Source organism: Hakea prostrata, chromosome 1 (genome assembly GCF_041222555.1).
Source record: "Hakea prostrata isolate BN-2017 chromosome 1, UWA_Hpros_2, whole genome shotgun sequence".
In the NCBI taxonomy this organism is placed as follows: domain Eukaryota; kingdom Viridiplantae; phylum Streptophyta; class Magnoliopsida; order Proteales; family Proteaceae; genus Hakea; species Hakea prostrata.
Window position 1 is genome coordinate 15,497,619 of NC_142600.1, and position 24,427 is coordinate 15,522,045.

The 24,427-nt window shown below is 36.4% G+C and overlaps 1 protein-coding gene across 3 annotated transcripts; it reads right to left on the bottom strand.

Annotated features, from left to right (window-relative positions):
• Positions 1-1,293: 1,293 nt before the first annotated feature.
• LOC149027806 (phosphatidylinositol:ceramide inositolphosphotransferase 1-like) lies at positions 1,294-9,290 on the bottom strand. Of its 3 annotated transcripts, none has more exons than XM_089166046.1 (13): positions 8,597-9,290; positions 8,120-8,484; positions 7,886-7,975; positions 6,896-6,982; positions 6,715-6,783; positions 3,142-3,222; positions 2,919-2,990; positions 2,699-2,759; positions 2,419-2,521; positions 2,165-2,260; positions 2,029-2,075; positions 1,674-1,801; positions 1,294-1,559 (listed from the first exon to the last, which is right to left on the bottom strand). In XM_089166046.1, the coding sequence occupies exons 2-13, from the start codon at positions 8,150-8,152 to the stop codon at positions 1,479-1,481; spliced, it is 948 nt and encodes a 315-aa protein (XP_089022172.1). In that variant the 5' UTR covers positions 8,153-8,484; positions 8,597-9,290; the 3' UTR covers positions 1,294-1,478. The 3 variants fall into 3 exon arrangements, with proteins under 3 accessions (XP_089022172.1, XP_089022165.1, XP_089022159.1); XM_089166039.1 differs by having other exon boundaries at positions 8,120-8,491; XM_089166033.1 differs by having other exon boundaries at positions 8,120-9,290.
• Between the last annotated feature and the right edge of the window lie 15,137 nt (positions 9,291-24,427).

Below are 24,427 nucleotides of genomic sequence, written 5' to 3' on the forward strand. Positions count from 1 at the left end.
TAAATGGTGAAAGCTCCCAACTCCCTAGTCTAAGCAGGCAAGCTCCAGCTTGGTTTCACTGGTATGGCTTTGGTCAGTCTGTTTCTTTTATTGGGCTTCTTCTACTAGAATGCTGCATCTAGCTGGCTACAGCAAAACCAGAGTACTTTAAACTTTTCCAGCTTAGTGTCGTTTGCTACAGCAATCCTCTTTCAGTTTTTTCCTACAGTTACGGGTGGTTGATTCATGCGATGACCCCACCCCCATATCACCCAAACATGGATGGGCCTCTGAGTTCCGATCATCTCTCATGACAGAAAGTACACTGCTCTCTCTATGCCTTTTGACGACAAAAATCAAGGCCACAGAAAAATTATTAAAAGTGAGACACTATATTCCTTCCAACTCCCCTCCCTTAGAATCCGGATCATCTCTCCGTCGGGGGAGCACAGATGGCTTCCTGACCACAAAAACCAGTGGGGCCCACTGGTAAAATTATTTTTTTTCTTCTAAAAAATGTTCTTCACCGTGGACCCCACTAATTTCGGATCACAGATCTGGACTCCCTCCCTTACTTGTGGTCAAAAGGCACGGGGAGCAAGGAGGTGATACGGACTCCCTCCTCACAGTCTGAACAAGAACCCACTCCTACTCTTCTCCCGAAAAAAGGGTGAGAGAGAATATAGTGGGTAATACCGTCATAGTTGTGCTGCTTGTGCATCATACATTCTTATGTATTCTTACTGATTTTTCATTTTATGACTGTTCTTCTGCGTACATGAATTAGTTACTCTTATATCCATGTCTTCATTTTTTTTAGGTCAACATTTAATGTCTTCATTTTTATTCTTTGAAGAAACCTTAAGTTCTTCATTACACAGTATATGCGTGTGCCTCCAAAAAGGGAGATCCATTTTGACGCAGAACCTTGAAGAGAAGATGAAATTGCATTCCCCAAATCTTCGTGTTGAAGCTGCTGATAGTACGAGACCGACCCATTAGAGACCCATAGGTAATGCCTTCCGAGGCAATTAGCAACTTCAGATGGCGTGCACTCACGTACTAGAAACTCACTTACCAGGATTTCCTCTTTTCAATCCATGCCATTGATTTGATCTGTCTAAGTGTGTGTCTCATTTAAAAGATCTTGCTTTAACAAGGGGCCAAGAATTGGAATCAAAGATGAGCGCAACAAAACCCTAAAATTTAAAAGTGATATTATACACGTTAATGACGGAATGGTATAAAACCATGAATTAAGGAAGCAAAACCCTAAAAACCCAACAAAAAAATTGGTGGCAACATACAAGGTGGTGATCGAATGGTATTAACCATAAACATAAAGGGAGCATTACTGAAGAAAAATAACAACTCATACTGCATTACCACTAGAATATGCATCAAAGTCTACCACATCTAAACTAGTCCACACGAGTCGAGGTCACACAGTCTCAAATTTCAGTCCTCTAATAACACATCAGCCAACTCGGTGCAACAAACTATTTACCGTTCATAGCCGAATCTGCATGGACTGCACTTCCATCTTCCAAAATCTTGCCGTTGACCTGTGTTCTCTGTCTCTGGACCAACAGAAGTCACCAATGTCAATATCAGCAAACGAAGGTTATTGGGTTGGGTTGACAAGAAACAGAAGGGAGGCTGCAAGGAAAAGACTGTTCATAGTTCCATCATACCCAGTCTGTAGAATCCCCTGAGTTTCCATTCAGCAGGATGTGGTGCTCTTCTTTAGTTTTGTTTGCCTTGTCTTTACTACTCAACGGAATCAAAGGAGTTGATGAAGCATTGGTCCTGTCTGGGAGTTCTGCATGGAGAATACAACCAAAAAACTGACTTTAAAAAAAATATCTAGCATTATTTGGGTCAGTAAAATTATTCATTTTTGCCCAACCATTTGTCCAAATGATATAAACATGCTATTAAAAAAAATGAAAAATTAACCGTCCACTCATTTAAAGAAAAGACAAAAGTCTCACAATTGGGGGAAAAGCTAAGAGATAATCAGAGCAACAGCAAGTTTTAAACTTTCACCTGGCAATTTCTTATCCACGAAGAAGACCACCAGATTTACAGTATACCTGTAGGTATGATATCAAAATGACAAAAGTCAAAGATGGAACAAGTAATGTTCTTTGAAAATCAAGAGCGAATGACAAAGACATTGCACCATGCAACAACGACGTCAACTGTGTAGTGCTTGCGTGATGCTATGATCAAGAGGCTCTGAATTATAGTAATCAACCATGCAAGTTGCTTGATGGTCCTGAAATCATGAATCAAAATAATAACTACCAGAATTATGGGGATGCATATATGGAACAACTGCTACATATTACTTTTCTTATAGAGCGAAACTCAGTAACAAAAAATTATAATGGGAAAGTTATAACTATGTTTGACCCAAAAAAAACAAGGATGTACCTCTTTGTGCCATATTTCTGATATGTGCGCACAAAGACTAGAGTAAAGATCATGTGAGACGAAAAAATCAAATCACCACAACCATAGAACACCCCCCGAGGAACTGTGTAAGATCAAAAGAATATCATTCAGTTTTTATGAGGGCACCAAAATTAAAACTCAAGTGTAAGATAATATTAATAAGGCAAGCACGGCTACCTCTCCTAATTAAAATTAATAATAAATCAACTGTGTGTGTGTGAGAGAGAGAGAGAGAGAGAGAGAGAGAGAGATCACTTACAATTAATTAAGAGCACCTCTAGTACACTTTTGGGAGGAGGCAGCCTGGCATACTCTGAACCCTACTAACATCAGAAGGAAGACTCAACTATTGGAAATTATCGTGACTAAAGCTTACATTTAAAGAATATAAAATCAAATCATAAATTTACCAAAACCCCAGTTATGACCAACCAAACATAAAAAAATGCAACATATCATGCATTGAATCAAAATCCTACCTCGTGACAATGATAGTTTGGACCAGGAAGTTGAGTAGAATAAAATGAGAAGATCCGGAGGATTTGAGAAGCCTGCATAAAAATGCATATGGACGAGAAACTGTCAGTCGTGTTCCACTGATGTTGGAGATGATGAAAGCAGAAAATAGCAGGCACTGTGAGCATTGTTCCAGGTGCACATTAAATCATAATAATAATAATGCATGATCCAAAGTGAACTTACAACTAGAAATGCCAAGACCCTGCACCATAGCAGAACTGTGTGGAATTTTTTACTCTGAAAAATGAAAGGATGAAAAGTCCACTGCAGCCAAATATACACATTAGGAAACAATAATCTAAAATTAAATGTTTCATGCTAGTTAAAACAAAGGAAATAACACCACAACTTGATTTACAGAACAAGCAAATTTGAAATAATATATTGGCATCCATGTGCAGAACCTATAGACTGCAGAGAGTTACATCTTTCTCATTTGGAGACCTTTATCTACAGTAAACCCGCCCCCATCCCTTCTCTCTCTCTTTTTTCTTTTTCTTTTTTCCCTGTTTGAGGATGAATGGTGCTAGAAAACAAGCTATGAGACAATCATAAAATTTTGAAGAAAATTAAAGATTAGAAGGATTACATAAATACAGAAGATAACCAACAGAAAGACTGGCATTTTACTTGCATCCATAACCACCATAGCTACCATACTGAAATAACAAGTCTCAACGACTCAACGTCAAACTAAATTGAGCCAGCCTCCCCCCCATTTAGCCCTTATGCATGGAAGGAAAACTACCACAAAAAATGAAAGAAAATGGGTTGCATACTTCTATTAAACTGAGAAACCAGTGACAAACGTATTGACTAGAGTATAAAGCTGGAACGATCAATTCAGCAAGAGCTTGATCAGAAATGGCTCTTATGTGATAAGCATTGCTTACCACGATCATTTCTTATAACTTGTTTACAATATATTTATATATAATCGCCTCCCTTCCACAGGGCGGAGTATTTGTTTGCAGTCCATAGTGGAACTGGTAAGCAGCTGACCTGTAATGATCTATACTATCAAGGTGTTTAAGCCTTTAAGGACAGAGGACAATTACAAGTTCATATAAGATTACATGATTTATTACTGCATGTTCATGGACACTACCCCACAATCACATATATGTAGAAATAGTTCTGAGAGTTTAAAACCAGATCACTTTTCATACCAGAAGAAGCCTATGTATGTTTAGGCAAATAGACTACAAACACTGCCACAACTTGCAATATGGTCCACATGTTCTTCATCAAGGAAAGTGAAAGGGAAAATCTTCTACAAGCTGCTGGAAAATATTTTCACAGTAAAATTCTATAACAAAATAAGATACTTTCATCTAAACTGTTCTTTAAGCTCTAGGACAACCCTGATAATTTGTATATTTTGCTTCATGACAGGTAATTTAGGATCCACAGGAAAATATATATATACCCAATGCATGCAGCCTTCATATACTCACTTTCAACATGCAGCTACTGTTATGGAGAATTAATTTGGATTTATGATTGGAAGATGCATGACACTATTTACCCCATTAGAGAACTTAACAGAAAGATTTAGAGATTGCTTGAAGGATCTCTATATGATCTTTATTGACCTAGAAAAAATGTAAAACAGAACCTCCTAGAGTAAACCTGGCAAGTACTAGGGAAAAGAAGTATTTCAACTAAATATGTGAAATAATTAAAGAGATATATGAAAGTGCTGTTATAAGTGTTAAAACTGTGAGGGACCAAGATACTGAATTCTCAATTACAATTGGGGTACATCAAAGATACACTTAAAGCACATATTAACCACAGATGTTCAAGCTGAGATTCCTAAGTGTATGCTTTTTGCTGATGATAGTGTTTTGGTGGATGAGATGGAAGTAGTGGAGCTTACCCTTGGAATAAAAATGTTTTGAGACAAATGGATGAAGATGGGAGTATATGATGTGTGACTTTGATTACACTAGTAATGATAATGACATTGTGAAAATTGGTGATGTAGACTCCATGAAGTGAATACTTTTTAAGTAGTCTTAGCTTAGCCATACATGAATAAGGTTATACAAAGGATGATGTTTCACAAAAAAATTAAAATATAGAGACTCCATTTAACTTAGGTTAATCTAGGCCGGAGGAAGACCTACTTCAAGGTAACTGATGAATGAAACTGAGATGTATGTGTAGAGTTTAGTGTGATTGGTTAAGTTCTTTAAAACTAAAAGGAAAATTTCATAGGACAATTATTGTATGATGCAAAATACTGGGCAGTTATGCAACACTTGTTACCCTTATCCCAACTAAATGGGTTGGCAACATGGATCCTATATAGGTTATGACAATAAGAGAAAAGAAGAACGAGGAGTTAAATTACGTAGAGACAAAATTAGAAGGAGACTAAGATAAAGTAGCAGTTAACAAGCATCATACAAATAAAATCAGTGTAGCAGAAATGAGGGATGTGTAGAAATGGATGAGTTATAACATTAAGAAGCATAAAATACGAAATGATCATATTAAAGATGGTCTAAAAGTAGCTCATACATGATAAGCTACAGTAATGAGGTGGCAAGGCCATTACCAACAAAGGCTTATGGATACTCCAGTATGGAGTAGTGAATCGGCTCAGATTGAAGGAACAAAATAACAAGAGATGAGTCTAAAAATGACTTACAGAGAAGCGAGGAATGACAAGCATGCTAAGGCCTCATTTCAACTTTCTAGTTTCCACTATAACCACAAATAGAGTTGATTGAAGGGCAAGGATCCATTTGTTTGTATGTATATACATAGGCCTCGTCTATTGACATGGCTTGTTGTTGTTGTATGTCATTAATTGAATGCATTTGTTTCATCATACTTTGTTTTCTTTCCATACATGATATATTTTACACATTTGGCTATGATACTATTTTATGGCTCAAAGCTGTATTCAGCATGCATCCTAGTTTCCGTATGTTTCTTGACCATTTCCATACAGCTTTAGCGTATCTTGCATCTCTCTGATATGATGAGATACGTCTGTTACACTCATCCATCAGGCTACGATAAACTCATAAGCAAGACCAATACTTTAAACTTAGAAATTATCCAATATTGTGAATAGTATACCAATAAGACCACCAGAGTTCCAACTTCAAAAGCAGTAGTCCTCTCTAACAAAATAGCACACACTTGCATGTGTGTGTGCATGACTGTGTTAGGACTACCTATGTAGAAAGAGAGTGAGAAAGCAAAAACATGATTAATTAACTATGATGGGACATAATCAATGCTTACAATGGAGATAAATTAACAAAAACATGATAAAGTTATTTTATAGCCATGATAATCAATCAATACATACGTAATAGAGAACAGATGAATAACTTAATGACCTGTAGAAACCCTTCCAACCCCCCCCCCCAAAAACACACCCCAAAAAAAGTAGTGCCCTTTTTCTGTAGGCCTCCTCCCAACCAGTTGAAATTTTTAGGCAGGTCTGATCAGCAGTGCCCAAGATATTCATCTGACTAACTATACATTTAAGGAAACACTAAGAAATAGTGATCATAAAAAAACAAGGCCGAACTTGGTGCCAAAGGCTTCCACAAAAGCAGAGTCCAGGGGGTAATTCCTACACAGCCTTACCCCAGCAATTGTTGCTGAGAGGCTGTTTCAATGCCTTGATCTCAGGCTACACTAAGAAATCATGATCATAAAACTATAGAAAACTATATTCTTATGCACAAATGAGAAAAACCATGTATGTAAATAGGAGAGAAAATATACCACGAAGAAGTTACCAAAGACGAAGGTGAACACTGTCTCACTAATGTAAGAATTGTCTTCCCCAAGTTCCTAAAATGGCAAAAATGCAATAAAGCAAATCCACAGATGGTTAGCAAGTGCATACAGTAAGATCAAAAGTGAACTACATAGATCAAAAGCAAGACAAGAAACTCAGACACACCGGAAGAAGAAAGAAACCAACATCCTGAAGTATAGGTCCTGGTCGATGAAAATAATGAACTCCTCGAGCAGCTAATCCATGGATATACTGTAAACAGAAGCATATTAAAGACACAAACCTCCAGAATTACCACATTATATATCTGAAGCCCCATTAAGAAAAGACTGATAAGGAACAACATTAATAAATTAAGTAGGTATTAAAAGTTTCATGAATTTCTTTTCCTTATTTTAATCCAAGTAGCTGAATAAATTTGTACATAAAACACATAAAATTGAACTAGTTAAAGAACCGCAGAACGGTGTAAACGTAAGTACATGTTCCACCAGGCAAAATACTTTATGGAACGTAAAGCAAAGGAGTTAAAATGAAGTTAATTTAGGAATATCACATAATTTCATGTTTCACCCACCCAAAGACCAAGACCTAAGAAAAGTTACTTGTTAGTTCATAAAACTAGAAAGAAACCAAGCTATATTTTGTGACCGTCCCAAGAACTGATATGTTGAAGAAGACTAGGCGTCTGAATGAGAACTAGCAAAAAGTACAACGAACCAGATTGGTGATTTCCCTACAGGGCCACACCCAAAAAAAAGAGTAAAATGCTTTGGATGGGTACTTAATGAAAGCTGGTCAACTCATCCTTCCTTGCCTCTCTTCTCAAGTGGATACTAACTGATATAGTGATATGAAATATACAATAACATGAGACTTTATCACTAATTTTCTTTGTTGAGGCCGATCTTTTGCATAGAATGACGACCATAACCAAGGCTGACACTATATGCCCCATCTTTCTAAGTCCAAGCGTTTGCTAGAAGCCTAGAACAGCCTTTTAGCCCAAAATCTGCAGGCTTAGTATCCATGGAATCAGAAATCCTATGCAGTAGCTTTTACTCGTGAAATGCGTGAGAGAAAAACAAAAACAAGTAAACCGAAAATTCTAGCATCTAAAAGATAAAAAAGGGAATAAAAAGGCAGGTAATAAACCTGAAAAATTAATCCGGCAAGAAGAAGCTTCCACTTCTCGCCAAGAAGACTGAGTTCTACCTTCGTCTCTATGCAAATCCTCCGCCATACCTACTCAAAGAAAGAAGGTCAAAGGATCAATCGAAACACAGAAAGGCAGACGCAAGCAAATTAGGCAGAGAAGGGAAAGAAACAAGTATGAAACCTAAGGGAGAGTGAGATTAAAGGATAGACAAAAGGTAGCAAAAAACGAACCTTTGGGGCTTCGCGAGCAACATGAAACGGCATTTTTCAATCTGGGAGCCAGTGCCATATTACTTCATAATTTGACGGTTAAGGTCGACATGACTCATAGAGACTTGAGAATTCAAAGTTAGAACATCTATTTCCCACAGAATCCCAACACGCGAGTTCTACAAATAATCAACTTTGGTGGGAATTAAATCCCCAACAAATTTCCTTTCTCCTGGAATGAGTCTCAGGGTCAAGACTGGCCGCCGCTCGTGTAACCGAAACCAGTTTCGACGAATCAAACCGTCAAAGCACGATAGGAATGAAGATAACCGATCGACGACTACCTCCGATCCCGCGGCAACTGGCGTCGAAAAGCAGTTTCAAACCTGGAAACTGCAGCAATTAATTCAAGATGGGCCCTAGGAAGACCTTCAACGCCAGCAGACGGGACAAGGTTGAAGAAGAAGAAGAAGAAGAAGAAAAAAATCACTTCACTACCTATCTTTATCTCTAGCGTTCCCTCTTCGTCGGGTCTTTTCTCTCTTCCGCTAAGGCTGCTTGAACGCGGATTGAACACGGCTGGGTCGGCTGAGGAGTATTAAAAGTCAGATATGGCCGCTACGTCACTCCTTTATGAAAAAGACGATGAAACGAAGGGTTAGGTTAACCCAGTTTCGTTGGTAAGTCCAAGTTGGTCCACGCCTGGTGGGGTTCTGTGTAGAGCAAATGTCTGGAAATGTTTGCCTTCCTCCTCCTCCTCCTCCTGGAAGGGCTAAGGAGACTGAGAAGATGCAAGGAAGCTCTGCCTGTAATCTGATATCCGGCAACGGGAGATGATCAAAGCAGGTAGAGACTCTGGTGAGGTAAGGTATTCTTCCGAGGCCGGATCAAATGATAGTCAGAGGAATCTTCCTGAAAGGTCAGTCAGAGAAGAGAAGAAGCAGCAGCAGCAGCAGAGCAGAAAGGCTTTTTTACCGGATAGAAGAGCAATTCCAGTAAGCTCTTCGGTTCACGTCGAAATCGATTTCGCCCGATTTCGAGGATCACCCAATTCCAGTTCCACCCTCTTCTCCCTCTCTGTTTCAGCTTTTTCCCCTTTCTAGTTGCAGAATGCAGATCACCACACCACAGGTCCACAGGGGTATATAATGCATTCCCCAAACTCCCAAGGGTAAGATGGCAAATTTCTCTTCTTCTTTATGTTATGCACTTATGCTAGGGTGTAAACAGGTGGTATCAAAGATTATATGACTCTAATTAAAAATTTATCTTGTAAACAATTACGAGTCGATGTCACGTTCAGTTAGATTGGAATCCGGACACGTGTCAGTTAAGATAAGAAACCGGTAATTGAACCGGCATCGACCCATTAAAAACCTGCTTGCTTTTTTATCTAATATTTTTATGAATTGATTTGGTTAGTTAGAGTAATAGCCAAGTTTTCTAATGGTTCCAAAATTGATAAACCAGTAGTTAAAAGATTGCATGAATTATAATTACCTAATCAGATACACAATACAAGGAAACTTAACGTTTTGAAATCTGTTTAGGTATGAGCTTAATAAATTAAAATTAATGAGGGTTTGGTAGTAAAATCCAAAAGATTACAAGTGTTGTTACTTAACATTAACATCATGAACAAATAGTTGCAAAGGAAGGAGGGAAGCATACATAGGCTTTGTATGGGCAGATTGGAGAGAGAATTTAAATTAATAGATAGATAGATAGATCATAGATGGATAGGCAAAGGACGGTTGTCAGGGAAAAGTTAAAGAGTATCTCTGCATTTGTATCAGAAATGTCACATGCGAGTCGTTGTTTGAAATGAAGGAGGAGGAAGTGAAGTAGTGAAGTGTCCCTTCCATTCTATAGTTCCATTAACTACTTCTACCGCATAGTTCTTTAAACGGTATAAATAATAGAATAATACAGTATGTCTCGTTTCTTCAAAATTCCTTTGGCAGAGAAAAGGATTTATTTATTATTATGTCAGTGAAACCAAAAGTACGGTTGTGCCCCTGTAAAATCAATAATAATTGAAAACCTCAAAACCCTAACTACACGAATGGCTGCTGCATTCCTCATCCCTCTTATTGGCGACTCATCATCGGCGGTTGGACCCTGCTGTTGTTGTAAGGCCCACCCACCTTGGCCCACCTGGTAAATCCAGGCCCATCGTGCCACATGGGATGATGATCGACCACGCAAAACCCAAAGATGAAGAAGATCAATCACGGGACCTTCGTGGGAAGGAAAGGAGGCCAGGCAGGGTCAGGACTCAGGAGTCAACACACCTTTTGTGAGACTTTTCAAAGAGGCGGACTTGTGGTTTCAAATTTTAAATGTCAAATGCGTGTATCTCTTTATCTTTCTCTTTCTCTCTCTCTCCACTTGTATGCCACGGAAAATAAAAATATGTGGTTGAATAATTAAGAAAATGGTTCTTTCAAAAGGGAGAGTTGAGTTAGACAAGAAGATGATTCAGGGAAAAGACATACATGAATGATGGCCGTTTAAAGAAGACTTTTTTTTTTTAAGGATTTTTCCGTTGTTATTATTATTATTATTATTTATTATTCATGGACGGTTCAAACTTCAAACTTCAAACTAGAGAGACGACTACGCCCAACGTCGTCCCTGGTCTTGGTGTTCAACGGACGCAATTGATTCCAAAGCGTGACTTTTTCATTACTTTTTCGGTTTTTTTTTTTTTCTTTTATATGGAGAATTGGGGATAGGGATTCCAAACTCGAATTGGATTGTATCAAAAAATCTTTATTTATACTTCAACTTCTCCCGTGTGAACAAAATAGAATTACTGCTGCTAATGTATGAAATGTCATACTAGTATTACAAAAAGCATGGATTTTAGAGAAATTACTATATTTCTATTTTCTTACAAGTTTTTAATCATTTGTTATATATAAAATAATAAGGGAAGGGGTAGGTGAACGGAGATATAGGTTAACTGAACAATTTCAAATTTCTAATGTTAGATTTGTTAACAAAATCTCTATTTTCTTTCCTATTATTTATGGGTTAATTAAGATAACCTTCTTTCACCGGTTATATTTTTTAAAAATTAAAAAGATAAAACCACTCGATCGCTAGTAGTTAGAGTAAGATTAAATTTAACACATAAATAATGTCGTGATTTTAGGTTAAACTTAACTAACACATAATTAATACGAGGAAAAATAGGAATGTTATTGGATGATTCAGGTTTAATTTAACAAATCTGTGAATATTCAAAACCGTTCACACATAATTAATACGAGGAAAAATAGGAATGTTATTGGATGATTCAGGTTTAATTTAACAAATCTAACTGTGAATATTCAAAACCGTTCAGCTAACCTATTCACAAGTCGTCCGTTCAAATACATTCGATATTAACCGCATTCTCATGTTCAATAATGTATAATTACTTAATCATCAATTATCCAAACAAAATTTACTTAATCATCATTTTTTTCTATATTAATTAATTTTTGTAATGTCTAAATTATATTTTTTTCAATTTAAATATTTTTTTTCTCATTCCTCTTAATTATAGGAGATAAAATAAATTACTTATCTACTAATCTGGATGAGAAAAAATAAATGTAACTAAAATTAGAATATTAATAAACACTAAAAAGTAGCCTAATCAGATTAACCTAATGCCCAACTAATTTCAATGCAACCTTGCTCTACAGAATTTTAATTATATTCAACTAATTTAATAGAACAATAATTCAAACTTACAATTCATACAAAAAAAACGTAAATAAGCACCTATGAAAAAACATTTTACCAAAATTCGCCAAACTTCGATGGTTTAGATGAAAGGCGAACCGAAATAGCCACCTACATTCGAAATTGCAAAATATAAACCAATTTTTGGGCGATATCTCACAATTTATCTTTGATCGTTGATATCTTGCAAATATTGCCGGTGGTGCTATAATTGTTGAAGATGGAGAGGGAACCGAAGGCCGCGGGGGCCTCTTTGCCTAAGTTGGAGGTAGTGTTGCAGAGGACATGATCGAGTTTCGTCCAAGTCCACCGCCTCATCTATTGTTCAGATTTTTTGCAAATTTTGGTAAAGTGACAAAACTTGCAAAATTTCGCTTCTTCCTTTCGTTTGTCAAAGCACCTTGCAATAAAATAATACTGGCAAATTTTTTGGCCTCTGTGACTCCAATTATTCCTTTCATTTAGGGAAATACCGGCGAAATTTTCCAAACTTTCATATCTTGTAAGCACCTCCTCTGTAGATTTAAATATATGCAATTTGATAATTGAAAGATTTGGATAATTATTCAATTCATTAAAAATGAATAGTATAATTTAATTTATATTGTTATGAATTTAGAAATATAAACTTACTTGAGATTTATAAGCTTGTAGTATTACAATTGCCTCCAGTATATCAAATTTATTCATAAAAAAAATTGAGAATCTGAAAATCATCATGTTAAACTATAACTAAATATGTAAAATAACAAATACATTAGCCACAAAACATTATGATTAACCATGTCGATTTTGTAAGACTATTTATTATCCTCAATCATGTATAATGTGTTTCTTTTAAAAAAAAAAAAAAAACACCCTAAAAATACATCTACTTGGCAGAGATATCCCAAAATATCTCTTAAATTTTCACAATGGTACACTCTTGTTAGCAAATTATGTTAAATCATAATTATACAATTTCATATTTCTTAAATTACTCCTAATATCTTGTATCTTTGCAAATTTGCCCCAATAAAAATTAAATCCTAAATTTCGTTGTATTTTTCATTCAATTCGTCATTTTATGTTATAATATATATATAATAATACAACTAAAGGTATATTTGTCATTTCCTTTAACTAATTAAAGTTTCTAATGAAAAAAAAATGAAGTGATTGCTAACTTGGTATAGTTTTGGAGTAAATGCTTTTTGCCAATTATTTTGGGGTATCTACAAATGTTTTTTCAAAAATAAAAAAAAAATCATGCATAATGTATGAACAAAGTAGTTCCAAATTATATATAAAAAAATAAATGAAGTATTCTTAAGACACCTCACGGGATTAATATTTTTAGTAAATATCACAATTTTAAATATTTTGAATTCCCTACTTTACATTTTGTTGTTCGAAATATCATTTGCCTTCATCATACATCTAAGAGCCTTATAACTAATAGTCACTTATGAGTATAACTTGAAATGAATTTATTTTTCTACCAAAAAATAAAAAAATAATTTATTTGGTTGAAAATTGATCCAATCTAATTTTGACAACTTTTACCAAATGTTCAAACTCTATAGATGGAGTATTATGAAATCTATTAATTTTGTCCACAAAACTAATTAATTACTATATTTTTTTTAAGAAATGAATTATCATGCCATATATATAAAATATATCACTCTTATCCTTCATATGATATTTCTCTTCTTTTTTTTTTTTGGTTTGCCAACCCGGTTTTTTATAAACCGATGGTTCGACCCGCGTCGCACACCTGGCTATGGTGGGTGAGTCTCCCAGCGGGATTTTTTGCATCCACAAGGATTTGATACCGGAACCTTGTTTAAGCGAACCAAGCTGCTACAGCCTACTAATGCATATTCATGTGAAAGTTTAATTATTTAAGTCAATTTATGGGGTTATGGTGGTATTTTTGTTTGTAATACACTTGTTTAGATGATTTTTTTCTTTTTTATATCTAGAATTTAGCTTTCCAACTTGATCGAGTGAGAAAATGACATTATAAAAAACAAAGCTAAGTATAAATATGCTTAAGAAGGAAGTTTCTTTCACCTTTTATCTTACAAAAATAAGTTTATCTCAATTGGTATAGGGTTAAAAATTGCAAAGCCACCGTTTTGGTTCATAATCCTCTTTTAATATATTTTTATGATATCTTGTGTGTGCATCTGAAGCTACCATGGTCGGCCAACATGAACCAATATTAGTAATTCCGACTGGAGACATTTTCTGTAAATGTCCCAGGTGCATTTATGGTTTATTAATTATGTATAAATTGTTAAACAATCTATTCTCCACCCCCCTACAACTCTTTCCAGCAGAGGTTATTAAGTTTAGGATACAAATTGAAAACCCAAACTATAAAAAAGGACTAAATCAAGTTATTTAAAATCAAAGTGATCAATCAAAGTGATTTAAATTTGGATTTAATGTCAAATATGAAATTTCTTTCAAAATACTTATTTTTGTACTTAGTTCATCTTTGAAGTGCAGAATTTTATTTTGTTTTTGTTGAACTTAAAAAACCTAACTACAAAATTATTTATATGAAAATGCCTACATCAGAGTGAAAATACTAACAAGGTAAAAGTACTTATTAAAAAAAGGAGGTGAATGATATTTACACATAAATAAATATATTAGGTTTCTTGGTAAGATTTGAGTTAACTTGTTTTAGATTTTCAGTAAACTTACAAGCAATTTCCTTGTTGTCTTCATAACATGAAGTTGTCCCTTTTGACATTAAAAGATTCTCTATTTGAGTAAAAAACGTTCGAAAAAAAAAAAATTCATGTTTTTATTATGTACCTGGTTTTAATTTGTGCCACTAAAATCATTTCGATTATATCTCATCTAATATTAACCATAAGCACCACCATCCCAAACGTACCAGCTTAACAAAATCCTTGAAACATGGTGCACAAAATGTTTGTTTTCTAATTTCTATTTGTTGATATCTCTCTTATCAAAGTTTATCACAAAGGGAAATAAAAAAATATATATATAATAAATTGTTCTAAATGCATTTGAAGTCCATCTCAAATTATTTTTCTTGAGAAAGTATTTTAAGGAAATTTAAATCATGATTATTAAAAATAATTTAATATTACATAGACTTGTAGCCACATATAAAAAAATCCGGATCCTTTATCTATATGGAGAGAAAATTTTCAAACTCATATAATATAAAACATCAACATTTCATCAATAAAGTATAAGTTGATCCGATAAAATATGTTATGTTTTTCAAAAGAGAAATGCTAAAAACTCTACCAGCCTTTTTTTTTTTTTTGGTTGACTTGTTCTAAGATTTTAGACCTTGATTCAGTCTTCTTTAAATTTGAAGCCATCTTTTTATAAATGTATCAAACAAGTTCTTTGTTGTTCATGTTAGATTCACCAGATCTATATTATTGAATATTTGTGGAAATAATCTCAAACCCAAATATTACCGTGATGGCTATGGGGACCTAAGAAATTATTTATAATATAAAATTCTAACATTTAACTACACTCACAATAATAAAAGGTTAGTAATACCCCTAAATGAATATGTGTTTAGATAAAAGACTAGTGATGTTAATTAAGCCACAAACATAATAATTCATACTTTAATTATATATGTGTACAAATATTAGGAAATTCAAACATTTACTATTAAAGAATAATTTATTTTTATTTATTATTTCATAAACTAGAAAAGTTAAAAAAATGTTAGAACACCATCCATTGAATTTAGCTTAAGAGACAATTCTAAACAAAATAAAAATAAAAAGTCTCTGCCATGCATGATATAAAATAATTGACTTGTATTTCTTATTTTTTTTAAATTAAGAAAAGGAATTTCAGAAAAAAAAAGAAAGGAAAACATGAAAAGTGCAGAAAACATACCCATTTTTGCATTCACTATTTGCTAAAGAATAAAATCTCATTAGCCATCGTTTAACCAAAAAAAAAAAAATAAAAAAAATCTCATTAGCCATCACATTTGACTCATTCAGGGACTTGATATGGATACTTTTGGGGGTACATTTGAAATGGATTCTTAGAACTCATACAAGATGTAGAAGAACTTAGGAGTTACAATCACTGAGAAAAAAGAAAGAAAAAGAAAGCTGGTGATAGCCATCAGGTACAGTATAGAGATCTTTTTGGCTGATTCATAACAAGTGGCAGCAAGCTAAGGCCAAGATAAGTTACGGGTCCAACTAACCCAAAATGGAATTTTTGTCCGGATCAGCAGCAATGACTCATCATGAGAGTGTTGGGTTGTCCACTTGTCCCAATAAATAATCCAAGCAATCTCATCTACAGGAAATCTGCAGAGTAAAAAGAGAAAGTGAAATCAAGTCAGGGATGTACTGAGGAAACATGTGAGGGGCAGACCCATGTCACCCATCTACCCATTTCTTCTTCTTCTTCATTGATATAAGTGACAGCAAAGGTTATGTACATTGGTTCTTGTTTTGCTGTTGGAACTTGAAGCGTTAATGGCGGCTTTTGGGCATTTGTGTCCGTTTATTATAATCCATGTGATGTGATGTCTCGCTACCTTGATATATGAATGTCTGCCACATTGCAGTTGGGTGGAATTCAAAGTTTGTGTTGCTGAGTGTTGCTTTCTACAGTAGAACGATTCGAAGCTTTGCATGCCTATACCACTAACCGATGCTTGCCACTTGGGTTTCACTACTTAAAGCTCGAAGAAGGAGTTTGTCACTCATGTCAAGGTAGCAAAACACTTTAATTTCTGTGTAATCTAAGTTGATGTTCAACTGTTCGAATCAGCATTCGAAACTGTCCCGTGAATGTGTTCGAGGTATCTGAGAAACATTTATTATTTAATTTTACTGAAAAGCAGTTCACAATGCCAACCTCCGACCTTCATTCCTCTGCTTCTGGAAAGTAAGGGATGTGTTTCACTTTATACAGCCAAGAAATTAAGAGACGATGATGACATTGAACCAACTTTCAATCAATGACTTCTATTGCTTACAGAAAGATTCATTTCGCTGTTTAAATTCCTTTTTTTACTAAGTAAAACTACTCAAAATTTTCTCTGAGGATTGTGCTTTTTTCACCCACTAAGGGCATCGGTGGTGTCAAATTGAAAACCCCACAAGAGGGATTAGACAAATTGAGATGATATCACTGCAATGTTAGAATTATATGAAAAGAGAAGCAAACCAACTGGTCCACCCACCTCTAATTTTCATATTCCTACCGATGTATTACTACTTGTGATGCATATGAATCATACTCTGAATTTCAGATTGTGTGTTTTAGCTTTGAGAGTGACAAAATGGTTGCAACCTATCCCTTGAGAGAGATTTGACTTAGGTTCACCCATGAGAATGTTTTTACATGCTTTCAGGCTATCCAATTGGAAAAGAAGCATTACCTTAGATCCCATTAAACTAGAAAAGTTACACTTATATTTTGTGGTCAATCTTTTCTTCTCCTAATTATACAAAATGCGTGGGGGTGTTTAGTGGAGGCTAGATGATTCTACCATTCTGCCTGTTGCAATTTCATTGGTTGCAAATTAATAAACTTCATTGAAAACACAAGGAAGCCTACATGATTCATGCGATTGATAATAACATGTGGAAAGTGGAGAGATTACTCAAATCAAAAGCGGGTAGTTATAACTTCATTTTCATTCTTCTTTTTATTTTTTAGCTGATTTTGAGTTTTTATCTCAGACTGTTTTTCATTGGAAGTTGAGATGTGAGAAAAGCAGACCATCTTTTTAAGTTTATTAGATTAGATTTGGCACACATGAAACGAAAACGAGAGGCATTAGTCTTGTATATGATAAGCACTTTCGGCAACAAATTTGAACAACCTTAATTATATTCCTACTTGAATATATATACCATCATCCCCTTTAAAAAAAAAAAATTCCTCCAAAAACATCATTCCATAATTCCATTTGACACCTATGCCTGATCCAAAAGAGAAAATGCATGTTGTTGGTCTCGTCAGCGCACCGTCATATGAAGGTGGTTCTCACCGTCATATTTGGTTAGATATATTAATCTTTTCTTGTTGTGATATTTGGGGTTCAAGAAACCAAAATTGCAATAAGATCAAGATCTAAATTGTTGAATGGTGAATTGATGCTCAATGTCTTTTTATATATAAGGGTTTGCCGGGCTCTTGTGGAGTGAGAGATAAGAGAGAATCGTATACTTCATATATAGCTGGATTCATGCAGGCTCGCTCTAGGTCCCCACCGACTTTGGGCTTTGCTTGCATGAGAAGAACCGTGTGGCCGGCGGCCATGCAAATTAAGAATGAAAGCTTAAAAAAAGTGCTTGGAAATGGCAATGACTCCCTAACTCAACGGCTATTTTTCTTAATTTAAGATACAAGGTTGACCCATAAACCAAGATTAACTATTTAATCAAATTGACGAGATGGGTAGTGCATGATAATAAATAAAAGAAATGACGATTCATGGATCGATTCAAAACACTTATTTTATAAGAGGAGAGGGATTGTTCCATATGGGTGTCAATATCCATATTATAGAATTGGATATATAAGAACCTTTCTGTGGGTCAAGGTTGATTAGAGAGGGAAACCAAGCAATCTACTTTGCTATTAAGGTTTTAAAACGTGAAGTTTGAACACCATTTTCACATGGATATCTTTGAAAAATTAAAGAAACAATGAACCAGTCAATTATTGAGCCCGTGATGGTTTTACCAATTTATTTGAGAAATGATCAATTAAGTGTCAGCGGCTGAATGATACGTGGCGGTCATCCAGATTGGCTGCTGGGATTTGGCCACCGAGGATTTGAACCGGTCTAGATTACCTCTATCACGGGAGAAGAATGTGCTCCATTGATGGTTGTTAACCCACCTAATAGGGGGTGGGGTCTAGCTATCTATAAATATATAAAAAATAATAATAAGTGAAACTCCATGGGTGGAATACACTCCCTCAAGAAGCACATTGTTCTCTCATATGACAAGAAAGTGAATTGAATTGAGGATGGGGAAGAAGGGATTGTAGTGTCAATTAACTTGCCTGGACCATAGTAAGGTTTGTTAAATAGATTCAGAATATGACTGAACCCTCTTTTATCAAATCTGCCGTGTAAATCAAAGGCTTAGGAGTCGGAGATAATCTTTTCTTTCTTTCCATATTGAGCAGAGTAGCAGTGTAGCTTTTATGTTTCACTTTCTAACTCAATAATAACTAAACAATTTATGTTCTATTTAAGTGTTTGAACTGGTATGAAATTAGATTACTTGAATTGGTTCTGGGTAGGGTTGTTCTCATCTAAGATCAGATGAGTCCCTCCTTGGGTTTTGGAAGCACCACTTTTCCTATTCCTGTTCAATTCTTATCGGCCATGGATCCAATTCTTGTACTTAACCATTTCATTTTTTTTTTTAAGGTTGAAAATTCTTGTACTTAATTAGACACTGGAGAAATAGCTTTGCTATATTCTACCATAACTACATAAGCAGTATATTTAACATAATCCATCCACGGATCCACCCCACCTGAACCTTCCTAACATTTTTAATCCTAAGCCCACGAGCCTACCCCAACCACTTGATCCCTCAACCCTCTCCTAACACCAGACCAGCCCATCTGAGCCCAGTCGGCCTCTTTCTAACCTGAAACCACATCATCCTACTGGCCCTCCTAGCCCAAGCCCTTCAATCACCTCAACCTGACCTATCTCCAGCCCACCTCCTTCTAACCAAAACCCCACCTAACCCTTACTGCACACCCTGCCCAAGCCCACCCAAGCCCTTTAATCACCTTAGCCCACCTTCCACTAATCTTATCGTTCCAAATCCTTCTAGCGCTCCCCTCACTCCACCTAGAGTCCGGATCATTTCCCTAACGAGGGAGCAAAATGTGCTATCGTGATGCTTTTTTACCACACATGTTGTGAAAGATCTATGTACATGAGATCCATTGGAAGTCCTATTTCTAAATTATTTTATCAATATTTAGCATGTGCCCCACAAAATATGTGTCGTTAAAAAGTGTCGGGGAGCATATTGTTTTCCTAGATGGGGAGGTGATTCAGACTCCTCCACTAGCCTACTGCATACCCTTCGCTAGAAACTCTCTTCCCTCACAGTCTCAACCGATTCCTCCGATCCCTTCCAAATTTAGCCTACTCCTGTCATAGACTTTCTAGTATCCTATCCTGTGATTCCTGTCTAACCCAACCCATCCCTAAACCCATGTCCATGAGCCCACCCCACCCTTCACCAAAAACTCTCTTCCCTCACATTCTCAACTGATTCCTCCCCCTCCCTTCAAAATTTAGCCTACTCGTGTGAGAGACTTTCTAGTATCCTGCCTGTCTTCCCCAACCCATTCCTAAACCCATGTCCATGAGCCCACCCCACCCTTTGATTCCTCAACCCACCCCTACCTCTTCTTCCAACTTCCCTGAACTCTCTCCTCCTGAGGACTGAGGCCCTTCCCTCCCTCCTCTTCCATTCTCATCTGATCTCTACCTCCTCTCCACCTGCTTTTCCAGAGTAACCCCTTGAACTTAGGACATCCAATGTTAAAAGCTTGGTTAGCCCATTCTCTATCATCCCTTCCCTTAACTCCTTGATTGTGGGCAGTCGTCTCCAGTAAAAATCACTCTTCTAAGGGCGCACCTAGGACCAAGATCTCTTTCGCTTTGTATGCTTTGAGGTGTGATCAACCTAACAGAGATATCCTTGTTGATTTCACGTCTCTAAGGAAAAAAAAAAAAAAAAGATGGCCCAGTCTAGTGTGGCCTATTTGCTTTTCCTTTTGGTTATTGACCTAGTTATTTTAAGCTTTTAATTTTTTTCATTGCTCGCTCTTTCAGCTTTTTTGCAAGGCGTGGTGCAGCTCGTTAAGCCCTTAATAATTTCTCTCCCTGTTTTTTGGCTAGACTTTGCCCATTGGTTCTCTTGATCAGTAATCTTCCCTTCCCGCTTTCTCTCTTTTTGATGATGTATTTATTTATTCGTAAAAGAAGAAAAAAGAAAAACTTCATCAGTTCATATACATGTTCATCATTCTCTAGAAACTGACATATGATCTAAATGCCAGTCATTTTTTAAGTGCAAGTCATTTTGGACATATATATTAAAATACATAGACTCAAGGAATCAAAATGTTTGCTCAAGGCATCTTCGAAAGTCTTATGAATCATCCAATATTCTCCTTGCATGCTACTCTTAATTCTTTTTAATATGTTTCCAGACCAAATTGGTTGGTTGCTTAGTTTACATGGAATCAAACTTTGATTTGTTTTGCCCTTATCCTATAGCAGCAAGACCTAAGGAACATCTTGTGAGATTTAATTAATTGCAAATTTCCATTTATACTTGTAACCCAACATTACAAATTTCTTTATTAAAGTTTTGTTCTTGGTGTTGGCCAGGGTGTTTAGTTCTTGACACCCAAAAAGGTGGAAGATTTACTATCGGATCTTCTTCTACCTGGCCACATCTTGGTTTCAGTGGGGGCAAGAAAGAAGGTTGGTGCGCATTCAAAGTACACTTGTATAACTACAGTTATAATTGGCTATAAAATCCCACCCTTTAGGTAAAGTGGTTAGATTACCCCAAAAAAAGGAAAAAAGTAAAGGGGGTTGAGCTCTTAAAAGCGCTTTAAATTAATCTTCTGTTATGTCATCAATTAAATGAAGAAGACTATGATGATAATCATTCTAACAAATCAATAGGTTAAAGGTCAGTATGTATAAATGTGAGCCCAGCAGGTATAAGTATTTGTTCGGTTAAGCATAAACAAAAGTGAGAAAGTAATGGTTTGTCACTTTGTAAATTTCTTCCTTGTGATTTGATCAGATTCCGAGTTTGTTCAGCATCTTTGCTTTTAATATTTTAGTCTTTTATCGCCTGGGCTTTTAATAAAGTAATTAAGTATGCCATGATCATGTCTGATATTGCCAGCCCAGATTGGAAGACATTTGAATTATGGAAAGAAAAGCAAGACTATGTAAATCCACGCTTGGATATTCAATCTTCTTTGTTGGGAATGGAAAAGATGTAAAAGTCACAGGAAACAATTGTAATCCAACTGGAAACATGAAAAAGAGAGAAGAAAACACAACAGGGGTGTCTGGTCTCATGCTCACAGGGTGAAAAAAAAGTAAAATTCAGGCCCAGAAAGTCAGAAGTTATGGAGATGTGTTGGTTTTTTATTATTATTTTTTTGAGATTCCAATTAATCTGCTTGCAGATGAGGTTCGAGCTTCAAAATCTTGAAAGTAATCCAATGCAAATGTGACAGCAGATAGGACCGGCGTGCTGTCCTGCTAATTTGAGTCTTTTCTTCTTTATTAGATTTTTGGTATCAACAGTAGGAAGAAAACAAAGATTATCAATAACGTTTATGACTTATTTGTTGTCAATCAGTTTCAGTGGTTGAGTCTTGACTCTTGAGAGTCTTGAACCTTAAAAGGGTGATTGATTGCACCGATTGTGAATGAATTTGGGTCTTCAGGATTGAAAATGCTATGCTCTAATCAGGCCGTAATCATCGGTGAAAAATGAAAAATTTGAGTGGGAATTGAGCGCGACCAAGGGAAAAAACCAAGGACGCCACAACAAGGAGAGGCCCGGCGGCAAACGCCGACAGGGGCGAGAGGCGCGGGGGCGCGACCCCAGCGACACGAACAAAGCGGCCGGCGAACACCGACAACCGACGACCGCCGGAAGCCCCGCGCACCCGCAGAACGCAACACCCGAAGCGGCCACCCGCGGAACGCCACCGGAACCAGGGGAGCAAACCCCCCCCCGCGCGCAAGACGAACCGCCGCCCCACAACCACCGAGACCAGACGGAGCAGAAGAAGCCAACGACCCAGAAAACAAGACGCGCGAAGGGAGAGAACGCCCACAGCAACCCCCACGCCCACGGCAGGGGAGCCCAGAAACCAGCCACGAGCGACCCAAAAGAACAGGCAACGCCCAGCCACACCCGCCGCGCCACCACCCACACCACACAGCACGAACAAACACAAGCGGGCACACACAAGAGAAACCAACCACGGAAAGCCCGCGAACAGGGAAGGAAACGACAAAAAAACACCGACATGCGGGGGCGCCGGCCACGCGGGCCGGCACCCCGGGAAGGGTGTAAGGGGTATAGAGGAAGATGTTTGTTGTCAAGGCGACCACGGCATCGTGAACCAGAGCGCCGGGTGTCGGTGGACGCCCGGGTGGATTCAGCAGCAACAATTAGTATTTCTAGATTACTAACCATTATATTAACAGTAATTTTTTTTTTGGGATAAGATATTAGTAACGAGTTTACTAATTAAAAAACGAAGGACGGTTATTGTAACTTAAGATACATATATTCTCAACTTCTCTAACTAAACCGATTTCAAGAGTCAATTGGCTAAAATGAATGGGGTTTATTGTAAGTTAAGAAATATATGGTTTCTAATTTATCTGTGAACAAACCGATTTCAGAAGTCAATTGGCTAAACTAAACGGGGGATTGTAAGCTAAGAAACATATATTTTTTTGGAATTAATCTCTGAATAAAGCGATTTCAGAAGTCAAATTGGCTAACTTCATGTTACAAAATGCATTCTTAAGGTTTGTACCCTCTACAATCGCTATCCAAACGGTTATGATTTGGTAGTAATTAAGTAACAGAAGACATATTAATTAATGAGGTGAAGAGATGTCATTGGGTGGAAAATGAATTAAGCGGCCAAGGAAAGGGACGTGGAATTCAAGTTTTAATAAAATGAAAGAAACATTGAACAATCCCATCTGACGTTGCCCAATCTCCACTCGACGTGAAATCCAGTGTTCATCTTAAAATGCTTACAGTAACGGTAACATATTTAAGAATGATTTAAGAAGGGAATTCAGAAGAATTGTAGGCTTGAGGTACTTAATATGATAATTAATCTCAGATTAAGAAGAAATAATTAATTTCTATATAGTCATGGATTAGGAATGAAGTGTTAACGTGCAAAGCATAATTGAAGAGTGGCGGACACAAATTTAATTTTATAAGATGTCACGCTCGGGTCTCTCGTTGGTGTATATCGTCTATTTTTCTATTTCATAATTTTCATTTTTTTTAATGTAACCATTTTAAGATAGAAAAAAAAATTGTTGTCACCTTTCATGTGACAGAAGCAATCATAGTTATTGGCTGTATTGGAATAGATTTTCTTTCGGTGGGGGTGGTGAGAGGTATTATTGAGATGGATAAGGGTGTTGAATTTAGGTCTGAAATCGTAAATTTTCTTACTAAAACTCCGATTCGACCGATCCGTGTTCAATTTGTAGCATAAAAAGTCAAATCCAACCGATTTGGACGATTCAGAATATCAACCTGTCTTATTTTGTTTTGGGTTTTGAGGGAGGGGTATACATGAGAATGACTTTGTCGTTTCGGAATCGTAGCATTGAAGATAGCCACCATACCAGTCGTCATCCCGCACCGGCAGCCGACATTTCGGATATTGTAACTTCTTTTATCAGAAATAAAAAATAAAAATTAAAAGTAACTTCAAACCTACAAGTACTTGTTCAAATTATTGACTAGCTTACCAGTTACCGCAGCTGAT

Excerpts from the sequence above, each read along its gene's own strand:
- LOC149027806 (XM_089166046.1), bottom strand. The coding sequence starts at position 8,152 with ATGCCGTTTCATGTTGCTCGCGAAGCCCCAAAG. Across the intron at positions 2,076-2,164 it reads GTTGACGTCGTTGTTGCATG|GTATACTGTAAATCTGGTGG; the intron begins GTGCAATGTCTT and ends TCATACCTACAG. Across the intron at positions 1,560-1,673 it reads CAGGGGATTCTACAGACTGG|AGACAGAGAACACAGGTCAA; the intron begins GTATGATGGAAC and ends CTGTTGGTCCAG.